This window comes from Bombus huntii, chromosome 7, assembly GCF_024542735.1.
Source record: "Bombus huntii isolate Logan2020A chromosome 7, iyBomHunt1.1, whole genome shotgun sequence".
Taxonomy (NCBI): Eukaryota; Metazoa; Arthropoda; class Insecta; order Hymenoptera; family Apidae; genus Bombus; species Bombus huntii.
The window spans coordinates 14659178-14682793 of record NC_066244.1 but is presented as its reverse complement, the minus strand read 5'-3'; the positions used below and the strand labels follow the sequence as shown (position 1 = coordinate 14682793).

At 33.0% G+C, this 23616-nt stretch overlaps 4 protein-coding genes across 12 annotated transcripts; 1 reads left to right on the top strand and 3 right to left on the bottom strand.

The window, feature by feature from the left end:
• Positions 1–1747: 1747 nt before the first annotated feature.
• LOC126867451 (putative defense protein 3) lies at positions 1748–12725 on the bottom strand. Its single transcript, XM_050621909.1, has 4 exons — positions 11920–12725; positions 11402–11653; positions 7130–7337; positions 1748–2070 (listed from the first exon to the last, which is right to left on the bottom strand). Exons 2-4 carry the CDS (start codon positions 11622–11624, stop codon positions 2007–2009), a joined length of 495 nt encoding a protein of 164 aa, XP_050477866.1. The 5' UTR covers positions 11625–11653; positions 11920–12725; the 3' UTR covers positions 1748–2006.
• A 129-nt stretch (positions 12726–12854) lies between these two features.
• On the bottom strand, positions 12855–15485 carry LOC126867446 (palmitoyltransferase ZDHHC6). Of its 2 annotated transcripts, none has more exons than XM_050621901.1 (7): positions 15337–15485; positions 14780–14961; positions 14627–14711; positions 14283–14557; positions 13983–14195; positions 13702–13889; positions 12855–13641 (listed from the first exon to the last, which is right to left on the bottom strand). In XM_050621901.1, the coding sequence occupies exons 1-7, from the start codon at positions 15389–15391 to the stop codon at positions 13503–13505; spliced, it is 1137 nt and encodes a 378-aa protein (XP_050477858.1). In that variant the 5' UTR covers positions 15392–15485; the 3' UTR covers positions 12855–13502. The 2 variants fall into 2 exon arrangements, with proteins under 2 accessions (XP_050477858.1, XP_050477859.1); XM_050621902.1 differs by having other exon boundaries at positions 14780–14852; positions 15337–15483.
• LOC126867443 (uncharacterized) lies at positions 15080–18164 on the top strand. 8 transcript variants are annotated; one of them, XM_050621895.1, is made up of 3 exons: positions 15080–15344; positions 16726–17610; positions 17680–18164. In XM_050621895.1, exons 2-3 carry the CDS (start codon positions 16849–16851, stop codon positions 18007–18009), a joined length of 1092 nt encoding a protein of 363 aa, XP_050477852.1. In that variant the 5' UTR covers positions 15080–15344; positions 16726–16848; the 3' UTR covers positions 18010–18164. The 8 variants fall into 8 exon arrangements, with proteins under 8 accessions (XP_050477852.1, XP_050477851.1, XP_050477849.1 ...); XM_050621894.1 differs by having other exon boundaries at positions 15293–15441; XM_050621892.1 differs by lacking the exon at positions 15080–15344 and adding an exon at positions 15737–15865 and having other exon boundaries at positions 17695–18164.
• Positions 18165–19990: 1826 nt separating this feature from the next.
• LOC126867441 (importin subunit alpha-7-like) lies at positions 19991–23600 on the bottom strand. The gene is made up of 8 exons (XM_050621889.1): positions 23439–23600; positions 22142–22351; positions 21878–22072; positions 21544–21764; positions 21191–21454; positions 20912–21116; positions 20525–20828; positions 19991–20444 (listed from the first exon to the last, which is right to left on the bottom strand). Exons 2-8 carry the CDS (start codon positions 22349–22351, stop codon positions 20248–20250), a joined length of 1596 nt encoding a protein of 531 aa, XP_050477846.1. The 5' UTR covers positions 23439–23600; the 3' UTR covers positions 19991–20247.
• Positions 23601–23616: the final 16 nt, after the last annotated feature.

The following is a 23616-nucleotide window of genomic DNA, read 5'->3' as shown; positions in this document are numbered from 1 at the left end:
ACTTCCAAACCGATCTCGCCGATACACTTCGCCATTCTAAGTATCTTCGAATTGGAATCGACGTCAGAAGAGCCGACCGGTGAATTTAGATGCGGTAGTTTTGCGAGAAAGGATCGCAAAATCTGTTCCGTGCTCGACGATCGAGGTCCATGAGTTTGAGAACTTTGCCAACGATAAAACAATCATTAATCGCAAACTTCTCCAAAATCTCTCCTCTTCTATACCTAGAAAAAATACGTATTATATCCGATTCTTAACGCGTTTTTTCTCTAGATCTGTTTAAACGTATGTCAATTTTTGGAGCTATAAACGAATATAGTTGCTTGCTTATTCGAAGACACACAGCGTTTCCTTGTTTAACGTTAATTAAAGTTTCAGTTCGACTTCTAACCGTAGCCTCGTGAATAGGTAAATCTTGGTTTGCTGGATGTTGAAAGAGATAGGATGTCGAAACTGATGTTAGGCGAATCCATTGGGAGCGAACGTTGCGTAAGTTTGGTTTGAAGTCTTGAAAAAGTGAATCTGTTACGAATCATGTCCCCGAAGGCTGAAATTCTTCGCACGATGCGATCATTTGTTAGGGTAGGTTGAAGATACTCGGTACATGTGAAAAGCTGGGAGATTTCTTTGTCTGACTGAGCGAGCTATTGCCGAGGTAATGTTTCGTGGAATTCTAATGGTCTTCCTTCTCGTTACTGGTAATCAATTTTACGCGATCGCTGGAGGAAGATTGTAGTTTCGATGAACCTTGTGCCACATTCTTAACAATGAGAGATCGTACAGAAGTGCGTGACGTTTTTATTACACCGTCATTTATTAAAGTGACGTAGAATCGGCGTTTTATTACCATGAGGAGTCCAAAGACTTCGTTCGCATAATGAACAAGGCTGTTAACAGACATATTCGATTATAAATTTAATGCGAAATTACTGAAATTATATAAAATGGAAATTAAGCTTCTTCTCGTTATATCGGTAAATTTATTATACTTTTGATTATTTTGTCTATAAATTTAATTTAAGACTACGTAAAAGATGAAATTAACGCATGTAAAAAGAATTTTCCATCGTGTTAATGGATTTATTATATTTTGTGTATTTATCGCATTATGAGCCATAATCGAATATTCTAGCCATTAAAGTAGGTAATTTGAATATATATAGTACCTTGATATGGTAAAGCTTTAAACTCTCTATACGCGATAGTTGATACGATGATCGCCAGGAGAAAAACGCGATATTTCATATCTTTCGTCGATCAATTTTATATTTTTAAGACTTTACAATTTAACGCGGTACGTTGTACAAATATGTACACTCGTATAAACGATGTACAGTCAGTCAATCGAATATTACGCAACTGCGTCTGACAGATCGAGAACCTTAGCGACCGGTTGCGAATGAAAATAGAAAGTAGCTTCCACAGACTAACAGAAAAAGAACCGACTGGAACAACATCATCAATATTTCATGAACAACGAAAGTTCAACTTCTTCTACGAGGCGAAGAAAGACATAAATGTGTAAACTCTTACGATTTTATATTAGAAACTATTTTCTTCTTAGAAGAAATATAGATCAATATACAAGATCGTGTAAATTTCGATGATTTTGTATTTAACGTTTTTTCTTATTACAAGATAGGTCAATATATATAAGCAATATAAAAAGTTTGTATTATTTGACAGTTAATATCTTAGTTTCTGTTTATAAAAAAATAGATTAATATAGCTGGGATATACAAAATCGTGAATTTTTGTGATTTTATATTTAAAATCGTTCTTTCTTTCTTACAATAAAATAGATCAATATACAATATACAAGATAGTACAAAATACATGTTTCTTCGTATTTTACGATGCTCTTGGGCGTTCCGATGTCACCGCTTCTCTCCTTTCATTTATGAATCACTATGCTTTCGACGCAAAAGCAAGATCTTTCGAAGAATCGAATACGATTATTAGTTCCAGAGTATAGTACTTTTGAACTTAGAAATTAGTAGAGATCTTCAATTCTTCGTTGTGGCTACCAGATTGGACCAGTAAGTCGCGTACTCCTTCAAAATGGTGCCTCTGTAATTAGAAAAATCAGAAATATCAAATTAAATACCGTAATTTAAAGTAAATGGTCAAAGGTTAAGGGTCTTAGGTGCTTCTAGATTGAGATATCTCGGCATTCTTTGGCGAGTTTATAGCATCCACATTTCAAATGTAAAATATCGTGTCGTGTATCATTTCGTTTGCGATATAATTCAGAGGATCGTAAGTATAACGATAGCTAATAAAAATCGTGTTTTATTGTTAATACTATACTTAAAACACGCAAGCTAGAGGAAAAATACCATAAGTCACGTATTTTGTCCTTTACAGAGTAGAGAAGCATTTTTTTTTTTTTTTTTTAGTACGTTTGATACGCTGTCGATCAATTTTGTATTATCACAAACTTCTTTTTATGATCAAATCCATCTTGATTTCACACCAATCTAATTATACTCTTTTATATTTTTAGAAATATTGATTGCCACAAGATTAGCTATATACCATTGATCTTTCTAAAAAACTTCATGAATTTATCATATCTCTTAAAGTATCCTTACGTTCTATATATATATCTTTACGATTTTTTAACCACTGAGCCATATAAAAATAAGAAGATCAATGGAAATACGTTTTCTTTTATTGTCTTCGAGATACGTGTATCAGAGATACTATTAAGGAGATTGGGTCTTTAATGGTCAGCCACACGTCAGCTACTCCTACGGTTCAGAACCTAAGAACGGTACTAATCCAACGACAGAACTGTTCCTGTGAAATAATGAAAACAGATCCAAAGAATGAAAACGAAATCGTTAATATTAATATCAATAGCGTTTTGCGGCAGAAAATTAAGAACATAAGTGGTATTTACCGATGTGCGGAATAATGATTAAAGAAGCTGTCTTTTGCGTTTAGATAATATACCAACATAAAATAATAATTGAAATTGTAACATCCATATACCAAAAATAATAAAAATACAGAATTCTTTTCTTATTAACATCGATAACATTGAATAAACTAACCGAATAAATAGGATGCGACGAAAACATCGCATTAACGCTACAAGCGTAACAAGTAAAATATTGATCGAACAAAAGAAAACGCTCGAAGTTGATGTTTTAAACTTCACTGAACGAACGCGTCCTTTCCCTCTTTTTTTTTTTTTCTTTTTTCAAAATCCGTATACTGCTGGGATACGCGAGGGTGAAGAACAAATTTAAAACTACACCACTTACGAGTCGGGCTTTCCCATGCTCGTATGAAAAAGGTAAAGGAAAGGTAAAAAGAAAAAAAGTAGAAGTTTCTGTGCTGTAAAACGATTCAACGTGGTATTTCAAACGAGGGACCGCAACGAGCTAGAACGATTCATCCGTTACCTTTCAGCCCGGCATGCGAACCTTCTGACCTGTAATATTCCCTGGAAATTCGATGGTTTATTAGCAAGCCTGCCGTGTACACGCGTATTCGCGAGCAATCGCGCGGCGGAAACGATTATTTCCACTGGCCAGCAGCATACAATTAATCTTATTACGTTATCCCCTGTCGAATGGAAATCCTTCATCCACGTCGTAACTTAGTGAACTCTATTTTCCAAGATAATTAGTACCTAATGAAGGCCACATTTTCGATTTCGATTTCAGTGATATAATTTCGCGATACGATATAACGCGAAGGCGAATAACGAGATCATTGCAGTTCGGTGAACGTAAATTTGTCAAAATCGAATAGAAAGGAATTACAAGTTGGGAAATTGCAAATACGAAATTAATGGAGATCCTCCTATGAAATATTGGAATTTGTTTCCCAGGATAATCGATGACACAAATTTTTTTTTTTATTTTACATTTTAATTGGATTAATTCAATTTCAGAATGTGATGCACAAGAGCGTCGCAATTTGGTGAAGAGATTTTCGACAGAAGCTGGACATTGCAAAGAGTAATTGCAATTTAGAAAATTGGAAATACGGAATTATGGAAATTTTCCTTTTAATTCGGCTAATGTGTACAACGAAAGGGTTGTAATATAGTAAATAATAATAAACATACATTTAAGATGTTCACTTTCCTGATGAATTGGAAAATTAGAAAATTGGAATACACCGCAATTTGACGAATATAACTTTGCTTTACGAATTAATACGATCACGCTTTAAAGAATCGAGATTAGGGTTGGGTCTCTTTTTTTAATTTCAGTTCGACAAATTTAATTTTCCCGATGAATCAAATGAAAAGAAACGAGTAAATATAATTCACTTCAAGAGATAAATTATTACTATTTAGATAATGTACTTTTTCACTGAAATATAATTGCAATTTAACAGAACATAATTCTCTGGATGAATTAAAATCGAATTAACTAATTCTTTCCCTTCAACTTTATCCAACGCGATTCTTTTGCATGTTGAGAAAATGAATGTTTCTTTATGACTTTGAGTGCACGACTTACGTAGGAAACTGAAGAAAAATGGAAGTTTTTCTATTTGGACCACAGGAAACCGCGAGTAGATTGTTCAAGTCCCAACGGGTAAAAACCCGTGGCTAAAATTAATTAATTAGCCTGGCTTGGAAGTTTAACGCTTCCTACCAACGTGTTCCTCTGGTAACTAATGGGGACATTGGTCGTAAATTATTGTCACAGTAGATTAATTATTTGCGAGGCAAAAGAAATTTCTTTTGAAGCTAAGAATCCCGTGGTGCTTGCTGTATTAAATATTCACATAGAATGGCTTAATTTGCAACAGTTGCTATCGGGATCTACCAATCACCGAAATGCAGATGAGTTGAAAAAGAGGAACGTCAAAGTTGAAATAATACAAAATAAACGATTCTAAAAAGTAATTAGAAATTTTAAGGCAATATGACTTTCACAAGGCATATTACTTTTTTTTGCATCTTTCTGATTATGTCTAATGAAATCTTTATATTAAAAATATTTAACGAAAGAAACGCGCAATATATGGAGATTGTTAAAATGCCAGTGATCTATGAATGATACGCACAAATTCAATTAAATGAAACTTTGGAATATTAAAAAATGACATGACGAAATTAAATTTCTATATTTTTCTCATTACGTCAAGTAGAATTTTTGTAAAATTCGCATAAGCAATGAAGATTATTAACATTTTTCTGTGAGCTATTTTACAGACACGCGTAAGCTCAATTTTGAAATTTGAAACATTAAACGATAATTAGAAACTAACGATAAAAATTATCTCCTCCGCTGTTTCTTAATTATTTTATACGAACATTTTTATTATTCGGGAATTGGATAAATAACTTTATAAATAACTTGGATAAATAAATTTATTAAAAAGTCTGTGATCTATTAAAACTGATACTATCCATCAAGAACGAAGATACTGTTAAGCCCAATTAATAGTCTGACATTGGCTAATGCTTTGGTAAAGACTTTGCGAACAATTACATCTAATTTGAGGACTGCAACGATGAACTCTTTGACAAACATCAAAAACTAAGTACAGCACAAGGTATTATTATCCCTAGAGGGTGTGGCTGATAATCACCACTCCGATTTTAGTTTCTCTTTCATTATCCTCCTAATTTTGCGATCCGATATCGTGAACTTTTTGGCACCAGTAAAGTTGTTAAAATTGTTTCATGTTGTTCGTATTATTTATTTTTCAATTTATATTTCAGTATTTTCCAAAACTCGATTACGACTAATTTCTATCGTTCGACGATCTTTCGTTCACAGTGAGTGAAGAAGGATCCAAAGATTTTATATACAGGGTGGTTGGTAACTGGTGGTACAAGCGGGAAGGGGGTGATTCTACGCGAAAAAAGAAGTCGAAAACATAGAATAAAAATTTTTTTTTAATTTTTCCATCGAGACAACGATCTATAGTGAGATCCGCTCAAGAAAATCCAAAGTCGATTTTCTCGAAAACAAAGCTTCAAACGAAAAATTTTTATTCTATATTTTCGACTTCTTTTTTCGCGTAGAATCACCCCTTTCCGCTTGTACCACCAGTTACCAACCACCCTGTATATGAGAATTTTTTATATAAATTCTAAATAACAATTTAATTTTCTTTTTAATATAAATGCAGGAAATAGAAACAGTAAAGATATTAATAATAATTTCACTATATTTCTTTGATAAAAGAAACAGTTTTTAAAGGAACGATACGGGGATTAAGAAATATTCAGAAGTCATAGTACGGTGAATAAATGATCATGTTATTTTGTAACTGCATTATAATGGCTTGTACCCGTTCTCGTTTTAAGCGCAACAAATGATATCGTTTCGTTTACGATAAGAGTGACGCAATCTTGCGAGTAGATTGCATTCCACGGGGAAGAATTTACAAATATTTCCCTTCACCAAAGTGCAACCAATTACCATAAATTATACTCGGCGCATGCTTGTCGTTTATAATAAACGTGTCTAAATTAAGCTTGGCAGCAATGGAAATTTATGTCGATTCTTCTGCTAATCTATGATAGAGTACGTGACGCTTGAATGAAGCATTATTGAGACTTATTCGTATATCAACGAACGTAGAATGATTATCAGAAATTATTATACTATTATACTAAAATCGAATAACTCCACGATTAACGAAATTTTACAGGTTGCAAATTAATGCTGGATAAATAAATTCCTTTACGTAACCCTAACAAAATTTCCTACCAGAGCAAATCAATTTTACAAATTAAATACAAAACGACTCGTAAAACAGCGATGATTCTTTTCTTTCCGAAACTGGCCATCAGAAAGTTTCACTGCAATAAATATCGCGAAGCACGGCTACAGAAAGTTCCGCTGTAAAAATACACAGTAACTTAGTTTCAAAAGGTTCCACCTCGTTCAAAATGTCGCAGAACTCGATTTCAAAAACTTCTGCTGTAAAAGCATCCTGCAACTGTTAATCCAACGTATGAGAATATTCCCGAAATTCCAAGTACAGCGATACGAAACGTACGCAATGCGATTCTCCGCAATTCCGAACATCATCCACGCGACTCTCCGCGGCTGGCTCTAAAATTCTATCAGAGTGATCGATTTGCAAGGCAAACCGCGTTAGTGCGGTTTATCTTGCCCGTACGAAGAAAATTGGCACTCACGTGAAGTACACGCGTCCACGGGCGTTCGGTGGCGCATTCCAGATAAGAGTGGCGTGCTGTTTCACGTAAGGATCGGCGTGTGTCACGGCACTGCACTCGGGGTGGGTATTCGTGTTGTCGGTTTGCGCCCAGGAACCGATCCAGTTGTCTGTATCGGGGTCACGTGCCTGCAGGAAGAATCCCTTGAACGACGAGCCGCTGATGGTCACTGGAAAAACATTCGGTTCACTGGAGAACTCAATCTCCAGGGACAGTTTGATGATATTGTCCGTGAGTGTGGGTTGCCGAGGAACACAAAGGAGGGAAGTAAACATAGAAAGGACGATCGACGAATGTAAGAAGGGATGTTGGAGAATGTGATTTCTCGTGGGTGGACCAATTAATCCGCACATATTTTTTGTAAAACGATCTTTTTTTGGCATTTATAGTTCCATTTGGATACACCAACAAAGTTTAACATTTAATTTTGCTGCTTGAATAAATGGTTGGTTGTTATAAAGGAAATCTGTTAACAACTTGTGTAGGAATTTGTTGGACGATAAAGCGGATACGTTGGTAGGTAGGTAGAAATTTTTCCGGAATTTTTAGAAGCTTAGCATACCAACTGTATGTATATGTGAAGTGGACAAAATGAATGTACGGGGCATGCTGTGTTATTATTATACTAAGAAAATGCGATGTAATAAAAATTGTAGTTTAACGGGGTGATATTTTTTAGATGCTTCTTCCCAAGATCGGGGAGATTCTGTTTCATAAATTTTACTTGTAGAATGAAAAAATCGATTATTTAAGACACTGTTCGTTGCTAGCTTGCCATTCATAGCGAATAGAAGGTAAGGGAAATAGAAACGATATAAAAATATAATATAAAAGTCCCCAAAAAAAAGAAGTTCGTTGACAATTCACGATTCAAGACCTTTTAACATTTTTACACCGTGTGAAAAAATTTCTTGAAGATAAGAGAATAGCTGCATAGTATGAATATTAGAATGACGAAGAATAATCACAATCGCAACCGTGATTCGTATATTATTCTACATTTATCGATAAGATTGAATGATAAAAAAGAAGAAAATAAAGAGAGAATATGTACTATAAAACAACTTGAGGAAATTGCTAAGGAAGTAACAGGAAAACGCGAACGAAACTTTCAGCAGTAGGAAGCAGGAAGCTTATTTTCTCCAAGAACGTAAACAGGACGTAGACCTTGGGATTCGTTTCGACCACTATTCGTTTACGCCTCCCTCACGGCACCCTATTTCATTCCGGCTTTCTCATTCTCGAATATTCTAAGACATTCGAAAGGAACCAGTTCCTTAATATCTCGCCTTAATATCTCTGCTTGTGATAAAAGAGAAAGGTCAATACCTCAATTATATTCATAGTCGAACCCCGTTATCTTCCCTTGTTCTTTTCCCCTCTGTTTCATCAATTGACGATCTCTGACGTTCAATCTAACATACAAATGTTGATATAAATGAAACATTGTTCATTAAACGACAACTTGAATATTTAAATAAATTTAATATTTATTTTAATCTGAAAAGCTCGTTTCTCTCCTTCTCAACAGAAAATGCAATATTCATTTTTGAAATATAAATTTAATATCAGCAAAGTGAGATAAATAAAAGAGTAATATTTACATTTGATATTTTTCTATTTAACGTTTCAACATCGTGCTTTTTTCTACAGAAATATACTATTTATTTACGGAATTTAGAATTTAGAAATTCAAAGTCTTTGCTGTCAAGTAAGTTACGGTCTTTCGAACGAAAACGAAATAACGTTTGGACTCTATTGGAGCAATGAACGAACGAAATTTTCGTACGTTTTGTATAATTGTTTAATCTTTCGTTAAATTTTGTGATTTTCATGCCGAAGGTAAAATCACAAAGTTACGAACACACGTGTATATCAAGCTTGATGAATAATAAATAACTATATCCTATAGTAACTGTATCTACTATATAATATTAAATCGGATAAATAACTTCGATATTGATTGGCAAAATTAGAATGTAGTGTTCGTGCCACTCCCTTTCCATCGACACGGTAATCTTCTATTCTGTCCACACACAACTTTTTTCTTCTTTCGCTTCTGATCGATACACGGTATTAGAGTCGGTGTACAAAGGCGACGTTGTACAAAGAACACAATTAGGATGACCAAAAAGAAAAAGACGAAGTTACTACGATACGCTGGTCGCTCGGTACTGAGCGAGGTTTCGAACTTAATTTCAATTTACAATAGACAGCGTGTAACAAGAGTGAATTAAAAAGTGAAAAAAAAAAAAGAGATCATCGAAGCTATGTATTTCAAAAGCGTATTTTATTTTCAAAGAAGTGGAAGCAACGATGGACCAACTTACTACAACACGCTATACAAAGTTTAAAATTATACAATTGAAATACCATATTCAATTTTATAAAAAGTAATTAACAGCAAATTCGATTATCAGAAGACAGGAGATATCCTTTCTCTGTCGTTGTATAACAAATAAAACGACGTGACATAAGGTGCGTTCAAAACGTGTAAATTAGAACATTCAAAGTGAACAACGAGCATCAAAATAACAGAAATTACTCGACAAATGATCGTAAATTGTGTAAAAATTCCTGTTCGATCGTTCAACCATAAATGGAAGATGAGAAACGAGAAGAATCGTTGTATAATTGTATTTTGTTTAAACGCGAGGCAAGTCAGTCTCGCATTCTACATAGGTTCTACGAATAGAAGGACACGTAGGCGAGTTGCTTGCATTCTAGAATGCGTGCTTTAGATTTAACCAGGCAAAGTCAGGTCAGGCTAGCGCGTATTTCTTTTTTCGTGCAAGCGTGTTAAGTCGAATGAGAAAACTGCAGCTGGGGAACCTTGCAAACCTTAGCCTGGCTCCATACTTATCGAGCTGCATGGTTGCAAAATATGTTACTTCCGGTTTCTATGTACGTGCACGAAATTACTTGGCAAATTAATCAACCTGCTAACAAGACTCTCGATCTGAGGGTAAAAAATTCTTGTCAACTCGTAAACTTCGTTATGAATCATTTTCAGAAATTGTGCTTTTTATTTTTACTTTCTATTTCATGAAATTGTACGTTGTTATCGCGCGTTTTTTACTAGTAGTACGAATAATAAGAAAGTAAAAATTCGAATTTCATACCCGACTACCCTAAAGATTAGTTCGATCAAACGACACTAGCCGTTTCTTCGATTCTTTTTTAGATTTTCAATTTATTTATTCGATTCGTCTATATCGTTATAGAAACGCCGTTGTCATTAAAATATTCCAATAAGCTTTCACCAAGCTTCTCCACATCTTAGTTCTTACGATTAATATTCATCGATATAACAAATTCTTATCAAATTGTTTGTCTCCCTTTGATCGTCGATGGAAATCTTCGACGAAGCGCCGCAAAAATCTTTACTTTCACTGCAAATCCTGCGTCCGTTATTCGTCGAAAATTTTATCAATATTCATCTTGCAGACATTAAACTTTGAACAGTAAAAAATGCAGTACCGTAGCTAAAAATTTCTCTCGCGTTCCTACAAAATTTCCATCGGAGATCGGAAATTCGAAGACCGATTTTGTGACTCAGGAAACTGTCATTTAATCGTGATAAACTATGAAGGTGAGGCAAGTTTAACGCAAACGTTAAACTCGAACGTGAGTTTGATCTAACGTTTCGTCGCACGACAAGTTGGCTGAATAAGAGGGATTTTAGGCGCGTAATTTCGCTGGTGTTCGACGAAGTCTACATAGAAACGTATTTTTCACCCGTAGACGATTCACGCTATTATTCCGATGATTGAACATGCAGAACCGGACCGAGCCGCAAAATACGCGATTGTTAGCGTTTAGACGCGTTTCGAGTTATCCACGTTGATTGGATCGATTGTTCCCTATATCGGCTTCGTCCCGTTATTCTTTTCCTATTCGCTAATTTTTCGACAAAATACAAGGGAAATTGTTTGCGACGAAACGTCCAACTATCTCGTTTCACCCCTTTCGAAGGAAATAAGATTCTCTCGTTTCCTTTTTGGAGAAACGATTTTCTTCTTCTTCGCTAAGTAGTTTATCAGCTTTTGTGAGGAACAATGCGTACTGCGACTGAATTCTTTTTACAAACGGGAGAAAAATTGTTTAATTGTAGTCTTGTTTCTTATTTTTCTTATTTTCCAATTTACGTGGTAATTAGTTGAGTGCGCACTTATGGGCACTTTAAATGTGCAAAAACGTAAAGAACGATTCGTTAAGAGACAGATAACGTACCAGTAATCTGAGATCCAGGACCGTATTGCGACGACGAGGCGGTAAAAGCGTAAGGACTCGATTGTACGGACTGCGACTTCGCTTGGCCATGATTAGGTTCGTTGGCTTTCGATGGCTTCACGCAAGTATCCACCGGTGCACCGTCAGGGAAACTGTACACGACGAACACCAAAGAAAGCACGATCAATGTACCAAACGTCACGTTCCTCTTGATCAAGCTCATGTTCGTCTTTTGACGCTCCTCTTGCGCTCCTGACGGTATTAGATTTTTGCATTAACGAGGATAGTAATGAAGTTTTCGGCTGCTTGGAAAGAATTTATGAATTGAAATTATTATTTTGAAATAGTTAAAATTATTTTCAGATATATTAAGACGTATGATTTGATACGTCTGACAAAATATTTAGACAATATAATTTAGAAAAAAAAAAGAAGAAAAAAGGAGCATTAGGTATTTAAGTATCCCTTTTGTCCTTAATAATTTGAGGAAAATAGTAAGGAAATTGAAAGACACTTACTACGATTAGATTAATAAGAAAAGGACGTAAAATTAAAAATGATCGTGTTGGAGGTAGAATGACTGGAAGGGAACTGCACCACTCGACCTCCTGCGAGTAACTCAAACGTGGCCAGATCCCACCATGGAATCATAAAAGGCTGGCACAATTCACCTTTGCTAATTGTCACTTTCACTTCGATCCCTTCGTTGATTCTGCAGCTGACTGCGAATCGTGTTTCGATATCCTTCGCGTTTAATCCTTCCCACTTTCGAAGGAACAGCTCAGTGGGTTACAAATTTTCGAAAGTATGATGCTGGAGATGTAAAACCTATAGATTCACGTGCTCGTCGATTCGATATCTTGGCCTCTATATCTTTTAGAAAAATATCTTTTGATGCAGATGAAAAATATTTGAAAATGTATTTTTTAATTAAAATAAAGTCGGTTCGTTAGCGATAGAAACATTTCTATTTGAATATATATTTAATTTTGTGCCAAAGTAAGAATGTCCTGTTTTTATCCCGTTGGGTAATATCTCCAGTGACCCAATTTTATTCGTGAATAATGAAAATATTTTCGTTTGGAAGTATTTTTAATTTTGTAGAAGTAAGGCTACTTCGTTGAATCGTAGTTAAACTCTTTAGAAATATTGCATACTGTAACGTTGCGTATTACGGGCTTCGAGTTGTATCGATTAAAAGTAATAAAATACATAGGAGAATGTGCAAGGGGCACGTGCCTGCATCGCATGTCATTTTTGTACCCTATTAAATTGATTCGTGGAAAAATGTATCACGCAGCTTAACGTAGTATTTGTACAAAGCTATGATGTACTCCGTCGATCAGTGTTACTTTTCACAGTGTTATTGATTTTCCACGAGCTCCTTAGGTCGACACAATGTAAAGTATAAAAATATACGCGACTAGTTTTGCTAAAATAAAAGTCGCGCAAACACGGTTTTCAGCTAAACATTTATTCATTGATTACAAAATTCATAAAAATGTAATTCGATGAAATGTATTATTTTATAATTATTCGAAGAATAAGTTAATCACTACGAATGACAAATTACGAATCTATATTATTGAAATCTTTTGTACCAGATGAATTAAAAAATGCCACTCGATAAATGGATAAGTCACTGTTGTACAAATAACGAAAGTGTTATTTACAACAGTAATAACGGTGGCAAAATATTTACACGTAGTTGTATATTAAACACAGTTCCCGTTACTAAACGTTCATATACAAAAATGTAATAAAATTTTACATTCTGCATATATTTTAAATACATATTGTCACAAATATATTCATATAAAAAGAAAAAAAAGAAATGAAAAAGTACAATAAAATCTTGCTTTGTGCAAATTAACTTTAAACGTAATTTAATCTCTTCGCTTACGTAATAAATATAGTAACTGGTACTTCAAATGTTAGTTGTTCTAAAAAAAAATTTCTTCCATATTAAATCATTACAATTTTTAAAGACACTCATCCATCGTAAACACTTACATACAAGACACTAGATAAAAATATTCCCGTTTGTTCAATGGTACATTCATAAATGCTCTATAAAATCTCTACACGGAGAAGGAATGTTTTAATCTGATTTTGTTAAGGCGGAGGAATATGCTTCGTTCTCAATCACTTCAATGGCACAAGGCCGTGGGAACCAACCACGAGTTCGTACTTGCTTCTCGTTCTCCTCGTTTTGCTTCTTCTCTCCAAATAACCAGTATCTACAAGATTTATCGATTAAACATTTTCATAAGTAATAATAGTTTTTTATGTGAACATACTTTCTCCACCGCGTTACGATTACGATATCTCCAACTTTGAGCTTAATACGGGGTTCATCGGTGCAAGGTGGATGACAAAGTACACCCCAACCGTGTGTTAATGGTAAACGCGATCCATATGCTTCTTCTATAACTCTATAAGTCTTAGCTCTCTTTCGTTTATCTTTTTTCTGAGCTAATTGTTCCCGCTGAAATATTATAGAAACAATCGCGTGTTAGATTTTTATGAGCTATACAATAAAAAAATATATTTACTTAAAAAATAATGTATATGACATTACCGTTAAAGTATACTGGTCACAACCTTCGACAACAGGCCAATGAATTCCATCACCTACTGGTGTACAATCCCATGTAAGAACTTGCCGTAAATTAAAACGCCATCCTTTTGAATATGGATAAACAAATTTGTCTCTAGTTCCAAATCTTCGATAATGAGCCTTCTCTGAAATCCAAGCTTCTATTTCTGTTCTATTTTTTATTATAGATAGTAGCTGTAAAAAATACAGATAATTAATATCATAACGATATAAATGATCTTATGTAAATATCAATTTAACCGTAGAATATAATAATCTTACTTGAAAATAAAGCAATGTTCCAACAGCAAGAATAACACCGATTGACAAGCCGATACTGAAGATAACTAATATCAGAATAAATATAGAAGGTGGTGGAAATGATAATGGTTTCAATGATAATACAGTCATCACCCAAGAAACTAGCGTAAATGTGGAAACACAACACCCACCAACCGCACTTGCTAAAAATGCTGTAAAATGACAATGATTGTAATGTCCTACACAATTATTTATCCATGGGCAATGGTGATCCATTTTCATAACACAACGACCACCTACAAATAAAAAATAAATTCATTATGTTACATAGACTATCAGATTCATTTAATGATATAAAATCTTACACTTTCTGCAATGATGAGATCTTGGTGCTTTGTACCCTTCGCAAACAGAACAATATTGTAAATATTGGGTATCTGTTACTTTCCCCTAAAAAAAGAAACACATTAAATTCTGTATGAAAAAATTGTACTGTATCCAAAAATGTATTATGGTACCGGCATCCATTTTAATGGAAGAAATCCAGGTCCTTCGTAAATAGCACTAATAAAATGGAAGAGAGTAGAGCCACTAAGACAAAAGAAAAGAATAAAATTAACTGCTCCAAAGAAACTTTCTTGCGGTGGCCACCACTGTCTACTACAATGTATTGTCATCAAAGTAATTATCTTTATAATTCCTAAAACACAAAAATATGTCAAAGAATACGATATTAATATAAATAAATGTAAATCATAAACTAATTCAAACAATATATTTATATATTCAGTAGTATATTACAGTATATACAGCGGTATATTACAAAAATTATTATGAAAAGTAATTAAAATCTCAAAAGTGCATTCAAATTTCGCGGTACTTTATTGCGATGTACGTAAAACAAAATGGAAGCAATCATCTGTCAAGTTTATTCCCACAACATTTCTACAATAAATTTCTTCTTATAAGTGGTAACATGTCTAAAACTGATTATATTTGAAACAGTATGTTACCACTTTTAATACTTCAGAATAGCAAAAATGTTCAATTGTTTGGCATTCGACAAAAGACCTACCAAGAGCAGTGAGTGGACCCCAATGACATATTCTCTTTAACGGATCGACACACATGCCGTCACCATAAAACTATCCTAAAATATTCCTCGAATCCTGAAAACCAGGTATTTGTTACGCCTGCGAACGAACAATGCTTGCGATCGTTTATAAAATCAGTAGGAATAGATTTTTCTCGGCGACACATCCCGTAACGATTCATATATGTTGGCACAGCATATCAGTGGTGGCACCAATGTCGAATATTTTTCAAGATTGATGACTTTTGTACGGTATAATAATTCATCGGTAGAAATATATATATTTTATAAAGTAATTGATTCACTTATCAAACCTTAATAGAAAATTCGTACATGTTCAATCTTTTTAAGTAGCACTCTTGTCTTTTGGTATACAAGAAACCTGTTATAAATTTTGATATATGTATTATGAATCAATATATTCCGATACATAGAACATAATTAAAATATGAATCATTAAATGAATATGTATGTGTTCATCGTTGTAAATAAATTTTGTGCCAGTAACGGGGTAAAAATGTATTTTACATAATAGTATAATACAATGTTACCGACTAATCTTCCCTTACTTGAATCAGAGCTTGAACATACAAAGTTTCAATACGTATTTGTCGTTTTATTTACCATTATTTTAAATAATTTTACAAAATTAGTATCATAGGTAATTCTACTAAGTCATTTTGTGATAATAAAATTTACAGTCAATTTCTTTAGTAAGGAAATTAAGGATAATGTAATAACAGAGAAATATGTAATAATTAGTCTGTTTAAATAGTATTATAATAATTTTCTGTAGAAGTATATATGCATTGTAAATCTAAGTAATTATTCCTATAACAGTCATCACCATTACAGATTACGTGCTGTAATTTTTTTTTCTCATAAATGTATCTAGTAACAGGGTTACCAATATAACCTATAAAACTGTTTAATGTAGTATTCAGTATATTTATAACAAAATCAAAATACTTCCTCTATGATTTTGTATGATATAAATGTTTTCTTATAGGTTATGTGGTATAAAACTGCATTATAAATAATTAGAATTATAAAATTTTTTACCTTTAAACAATCACAATGGTATAGTCTAAATTAGTTCAACAAGTGGCTCTTCTGAAAAATAATATTTAAATAAAGTGTATTTATAAATTAGTGGTATTAAGTGAAACTTGGTAGCTCAAATATTTTTTAAGAAAATATAAGATCTTCAATTTTATCGTTCATAATATACATATTTTGTGATCGATAAAATATGAAAAAATCTATAATATTATAATCTGTATAATTATTGATTAAATAACGAATATAAACATTTGCGTGTATGACAAAAGGTTATATGTGTATTTGAAATATTGTTAATGTTCTTTTCAGCCAAATGATCAAATAGAAATTTCTAAACCACCTGTTCCTAAAGCACGTCGTTCTATAAGAGACACTAATGTACAAGTAATTGAAGAAATCGATTCCTTCAAAGACTCTAAAAATTCATTGGCAATGAAAAACATATATAGAACTAACCAACAAGGCTCAGAAATTTGTAATATTTCTGATATCCAATATACCGATGATGAAGATGATGATGAAAAAGATGATGATAGTGATGAAGATAATAGTAATTACAACATTTCCAAACGGTGTCTTAACGTAAATACTTCACGAGATAGCATACTACAAGAATCTTTTCATACTCCATGTAATTCTCCTATAGGATCGCAGATGCATAAACGAAGCTCTCATAACCCTCATGGAAATCAATCTTCTAACATTAATAGTTCTTTCTCATGTAAACCACAAAAACAACCTGCAGATGGGTCTTTTCCAAAATATACCACATTTTTTTTCTGTGTTACTATTTTATGTTTAACTCTATTTCTTATTTATACTTCAACAAAAACTCATGAAAATCTAAAGGGAGCTACTGAAGCAAAACAAACAGATTTTACTGATATAAATAACTTACTGCATAAATCAATACAGCTAATTCAGACACGATTTCATAATCAAAGATCTAATATTTGGAATGATATATCAGCTGGAATATACGATGTAATCTTATCCCCTACAAAACCTTCAATTATTATTCTGTTTGGAAATGAAACTAAAACCTTGAATTGTTTAGCTCAATTACTTGGACAATTGAGTGCCAAAATTTTAGGTAATAATGATTATTTAAGATTGACACCGAAAGACTTTCCAAATGATGTTGGACAAGTCATTTATAATTTAAGAAAACGAATTACACAAAAAAAAGTAATAGTGAGTATCTACATGGTCCTTTACTCTTGTTTCTTAAGTGAAATTTGCATTTAAAAGCACTTCTATCAGAATATATTTTTTCAGATAATACAAGATTTATTAAGCATAAACACTGAAGCACTAAAAGCTTTTCACAATTTTTGTGACAGAGAAAAGCCTTTAGTTGAGAATGTTATATATATAATAACTGTGACTGTTGATGGGTACAAATCGTCTCAAAGAGAATTAGAATTTATTGAAAATCAAATATTTAAAAGATTATCAAATTATATGCACAAAGACATTCTAGATCCACTAGTAACTAGACTTACAGATGGAATTATTGTACCCATTTTACCAGAAACAAATACAAATTTCAATTATGCAGATTGTTCTTTTTCTATAAACAACAAGTTATAATCTTTTAATAAACATAGAGGATATAATTAATTAATATAACATTGTGATAATAAAAAGTATAAGAATATTAAAAAGATGTAATATATAATTTTGCTACTGTAGAGTGTATTATGGATAGTATTGAAGCGAGTGAATAAAAGTTTTGTATATTAATATTCAACTTTATTTTATTACGTCAAATGACAGTACAGAAAATCAACATTCTCAGATAAAGATTTCCAATGGATTTGGCGGTTTCTACAAATTTTCAAAAAATATAACAACAAAATCGATGCCTCTGGCATGATTTCAGTTATGCTCTTGAATGACATGTTTATACAGCTTTAAAGTAAAGTACAATGAATAGATTTACTTCATACATGTGATTGTATCTTAATAGTGTAACATGTCGGTCCTCGTCCACGTATTGTTATAACGTCTTTAATTGCCAATTTACAATGCGTTTCTTCTATGTTGTACCACAAATGGAATCGCATCAGTAAAAAAACAATCTTTCTTTTTGTTTTTAGTTATATAGGAAAAACATGTAATATATCTTTGCAAACTCATGCAAAAAATTTTTTCCCTACGAACTTTTCCTTATTGAATGTATTGCTGAAATAAGTTATAAAATTATAATAATTACTTCGTATCAAAATTTAATTGCTTACATAAGTGATACGTTTATATATATATATATATTCGAGGAAGATCAAAGAAATCGAATGACCTGTAGAAACAAGCATTTGCATATAATTTCTTCAATAGTAATATTTTAAAACATTTTTATCACTGTTCATTTAAGAATAGCGTGCGTAACGTAAGATGGCAAAATTCTTTTCTCAATATGCTTATATCCTATTTAATATGCATTTTATAAATTGGCAACAAATGCTCGTAATGCACCTTGCTAAAACATCGTGTTAGCAAAATGATCATTTACGAGTTGCTTATAATACAGTCCTCCTCTGTCGTAATAAGTCCGTAACTAAAAGTAGTTAATATATATATATTTATATATATTTATATATCTTGCATAATATAGCATGGTATCGTCAAACCTAAATAATAAATACATTTTATACAGTCGCAGACCTTTTGTACAGAATGTCCAAAATTTAACAAGATCGCGACTACGGACGATTTTTTTACGATATGTACGAAAATTTATTCTCGTTATAAGAAAATATGAATATATTTTTAAAATATTTATCACTATAATTTCAATATTAAAAAATTAAATTCTTAAATATGGAAAACTTAAATAGTATAATAAGAAGTTTAAACATAATTACGTACATTTATAATTTCGAAGCTTCTAAATTTAGAAGAAATATACTAAAATTATTCTATAATTTATAGTAATCAAAGTATTTTGATAATATGTTTATGTTTTAAGATTAAGTAAAATATTAGATATGCATTTATATATAATGTATTTTCAAAGAATAGAATCACATTAATCTGACATAAATGTTATACTTCTTTTCTTAAGGACATTCTGTATAAAATGGCCTTAAAATTACAAGATACGTATTTACAGTAAAAAAGTTTAATTGGTCATGTTTCCTACCTAATATAGTAAGGATGTGAGTAACGCGTTGCATAAAGTTGTCCGTGTTGGCTACGTAGTCGCGTACTTCAGTCATTAATGTCTTGCTAGTTGTGCAAGTTTTTCGTAATTCTGAGTCAGTCGTACGTCGTTTGAAATATGTTACTTCAGTAGTAAATTGTCCTGATCATTATTTCCGTAATTATTTGTTTCTACTTAAGCACTAAGATGTTTACTTTGTTAATTCCAATAAACTAAACGTTTCATACTAAATATGGTTTATGTTATGAGGTCGAACATACGAATCTATCCGAATTGCTTCAAAGCTTAACAGCTAAAAGAATTGTCACAATTCGACATAGGTTCGTAATAAACACAATCGCATTTTTGTAGTAAACTTAGAACGATGCATATGGTGTAGCTAAAATAATAAGAGAAAACCACTTAAAATAACTGTGTATAAACATTTTACTCATCTTTATCGTCGAGCAAAAAACTGATCACTTCGAGATTTGTTTTTACTGATATTCTGACCGATACAAACGAATTCAAAATATACGTAGTAATTATACCACTGTTTTGTATCTGACTGAACTTTTTTCTTCCATTTTGGAAATGTCCTTTTCAGGAAAAATAGTTGTAAACACAACGAACGAAACAAGGTTGAATCGGCTGGTACAATCGGAGTTCTCATTAAAACTAGTCGATTAAAATTCAAAACCCTCGACCGGTAGCTGAGATGAATCGGGCGCTCTAAATTGGAACTGTTGTCCTTGCGCGTCAATAGTCGGTACGACTCGAGTATCTTCTTCTTCAGATCCAAAATATCGTTCAATTATGTCGAAGGCCTTCTGATAGATGTCTATATTTTGATGAGATTGCAAAAATTCTATTTTATTTAGGCCTGAAACATCGTAATCGTTTATAGTAGAATCTTTCTATGAAATTGCAATCAAGCTAGTTGTCTTTTAATTTCATGCTTACCGAAACATTCCTCAACTTGTACCGCATAATGATTGATACCATTATTCGTGGCAGCATCTTGTTCTCCTACACGTAAGATATTTTCCAATCCACTTAATGCAACTTGAACGATCTTAGGATCCATTACCGTTAACAAATTGCACAACGGCGGAATACATCCTTCAACAACGATATAACGTATTTGTTCAGGTGCACCACCGCTTGTAGCGTTGGTGATTGCCCATGCTGCTTCTTTTCGAATCTTAAATTCAGCTTTCGTTAAAATATCAATTAGGACGGGAAATATACCGGCATCGATGACAGCCTGTTCAAATGAAATCAGCCTGTTTTTTTAATAAGAAAAAATTTTACCGTTAAAAGTTACATTCTTAAGAAGTGTATACAAACTTGAATTTGCTGAGGATTTCCTGCTGTAATATTAGAGATAGTCCAACAAGCTTCTTTGCGAATACTTTCTAGTGACAAATTCAATAGATGATACAAACATTGCAACGCAGAACAATTAAGAACGATTTGTGTTTGTACGTCGTCTCCTGTAACTATATTACCCACTGCTCGAAGCGCAGCGCTGATTACATTTTCCTGCTGATGCCTGAAACCAATATCTTACATTATTAACATTTCAATAAAAAATGATACATTATCAAATACAAATCATATACTTACATGAGTAACTCTACCAAACGTCTGCAAACACCTGCATCGATAACTGCTTGAATTTTTTCATTCGGTCCATCGCTTAAATAGGAAAGAGCCCAACAAGCATCTGCTAGAACATCACCATCGGTATGATTAAGAAAATGAGCTAAAACTGGTAAACACGGCGCGACTTTCGTGAATTCTGGTGGTGGACTCTTGCCTCGACAAAGATTCGATAATGCCCACACCGCATTACGTGTCATCGATAAACGCGTTGCTTTAGAAAGTAATCTAATATGGAGAAATAAGAAAAACGAATTAATTTTATGTATAATTTTATATATAAACGAAAGCAAAGAAACTTGAAGCTTGAAACCTACTGCAGAAGAGGTGTAAGGATTCCATTGTCTAATACGTGATCTCTACACTCAGCACTATCTCCTGCAATATTACCCAATGCCCAAACTGCTTGTTCTTGTACATCTTCATATTCCGAACCAAGTAATGATATGAAGATAGGTACAGCTCCCGCATCCACTACTACACGTGTTTGTTGAGACGTTCCACTTGCTATATTTGTTAGAGCCCAAGCAGCTTCAAACTAAAGAGATACCAAATATTTATTACTTCCTACAGAATTCGAAGGTCAAGTAACTTCAAACTAATGTCATACCAAATATTTATTGCTTCAAGAATGACCTTCAAGCTACTAACCTGTAGCGTACAGTTTGCATTGTTCTGCAAGAATTCAACAAATTTAGGTACAATTCCAGTTTTTACAACTTCATCTATCGGTGGATTTGGTTCCCTAGACAACATTTTTCTAAATTTTTGTGTAGCAGCCAATTGATCTTCCGGATTAGGACTGTACAATTCTTGCACCATTTCAAGTACCATAATGGCGGTTTTCTGTAAAAGAAACAAAACATGTTTGAGTATTTAGAATTTGTTATTTTTATATTCATAATTTGAACTTACTGATTGTGGTGCTGCAAAAGCAGATTCATTTGCTGTAACATTATCATCATCAACAGTAACTATGTTAGGAACATTGCGCCTCTTCGATAACTGTTGTTCTCTTTTCTGTTTTCTTAATTGAACGCCTTCTTCTTCTCTACGTCGTCTTAGTTCTTGGGAGTCCAAGCCCACATTTTTGTAACGATATTTATGTGTAGTTGCGGCTGACATCTAAAAAGATATTTGCAAACTGTCTTAATATTATAGTTCAATCATAATACATTAAGCACAATAAGCACAATATTGAAACTATAACTCAATTAAAGTTAATATATCTAGTGTAAGTTTCATGTTTATTATGTAACACTTTCAGTTTCCCTATATAATCAAAGATATGAAAGAAATATAAAATGTATTAATAAAATTAATTATTTTACATATATAAAATTAAGACTAACCATTAAGTATAATTAACACATTAAATTATAGAAATTTTTTATTAAATCTTTTTATCAATTGCTATATACTCCAAAAATAGCGTATATGTTTGAAAATAATTCCCTTATCAAATTTCCAAATTAAGCAATTAACGTGTGTGTGTTTGTTTGTTTGTTTGTTGTGTGTGTGTGTGTGTGTGCGTGTGCGCGCGCGCGCATATATAATTACCCTTGTTGGAACAAAAATAATAATTTACAGTTGCAAACATATTTGACCTACTTGTCAATATCAGTAATATTAGATACAGGAAACAATTGTTACTACGGTATATAGTGCTATAAGATATGCACACAGTATGATAGATGTACTATGATAGATTAAATATGCTATATAAAAATAACAATTATGATACTGATACAGTAATGCGATCAGACCAATCCGACCAAAATATACTTGTTTAATAACGAGATGTAACATAGCTGAAAAAAACATGTAAAAATCATTCGCTATGCAGGAAGTAGTGAAATTATCAGTGGGCTTTGGGAATACCTTGAAGCTGCTTGACAATGGACTATTGAGGGTTAGGTATTAATTCAATGTTCGGGGGTGGGGTGTAGCCTCGAAAAATATTACTTCCAAAGGAATACGCGATAAAAAATCGTAGGTTCGAACGATGTATTAAATATGTACGTATTTAGTTACGAGGTATTGTACCCTCTACAACAGATCACGCTAGATTAGACATTTTGGCATCGACAAGGAACAGAAAGACTGACGTTCGCCTGGAATCGCCTCGATTCCTTGCGTTCCTGATACGTCGCAATCAGTATCACACTCTCGCGAATAATTTTTGTGGGATAATAAAGTTCTCGTTACTTACGGCTGCGAAAGAAATTCAGGAGCCAACCGTTAAATGTAAGATTTCATAAAGAATATCGAATAAAAGCACCTCCACACTTTTTTTCACCTCCTCAAACTACGACGACCGATCAGAAATCCTTGATCTGAACACCAACGCGCAAGGAATCACGGGTTTTGCTTGCGAAACGCTGATAGGT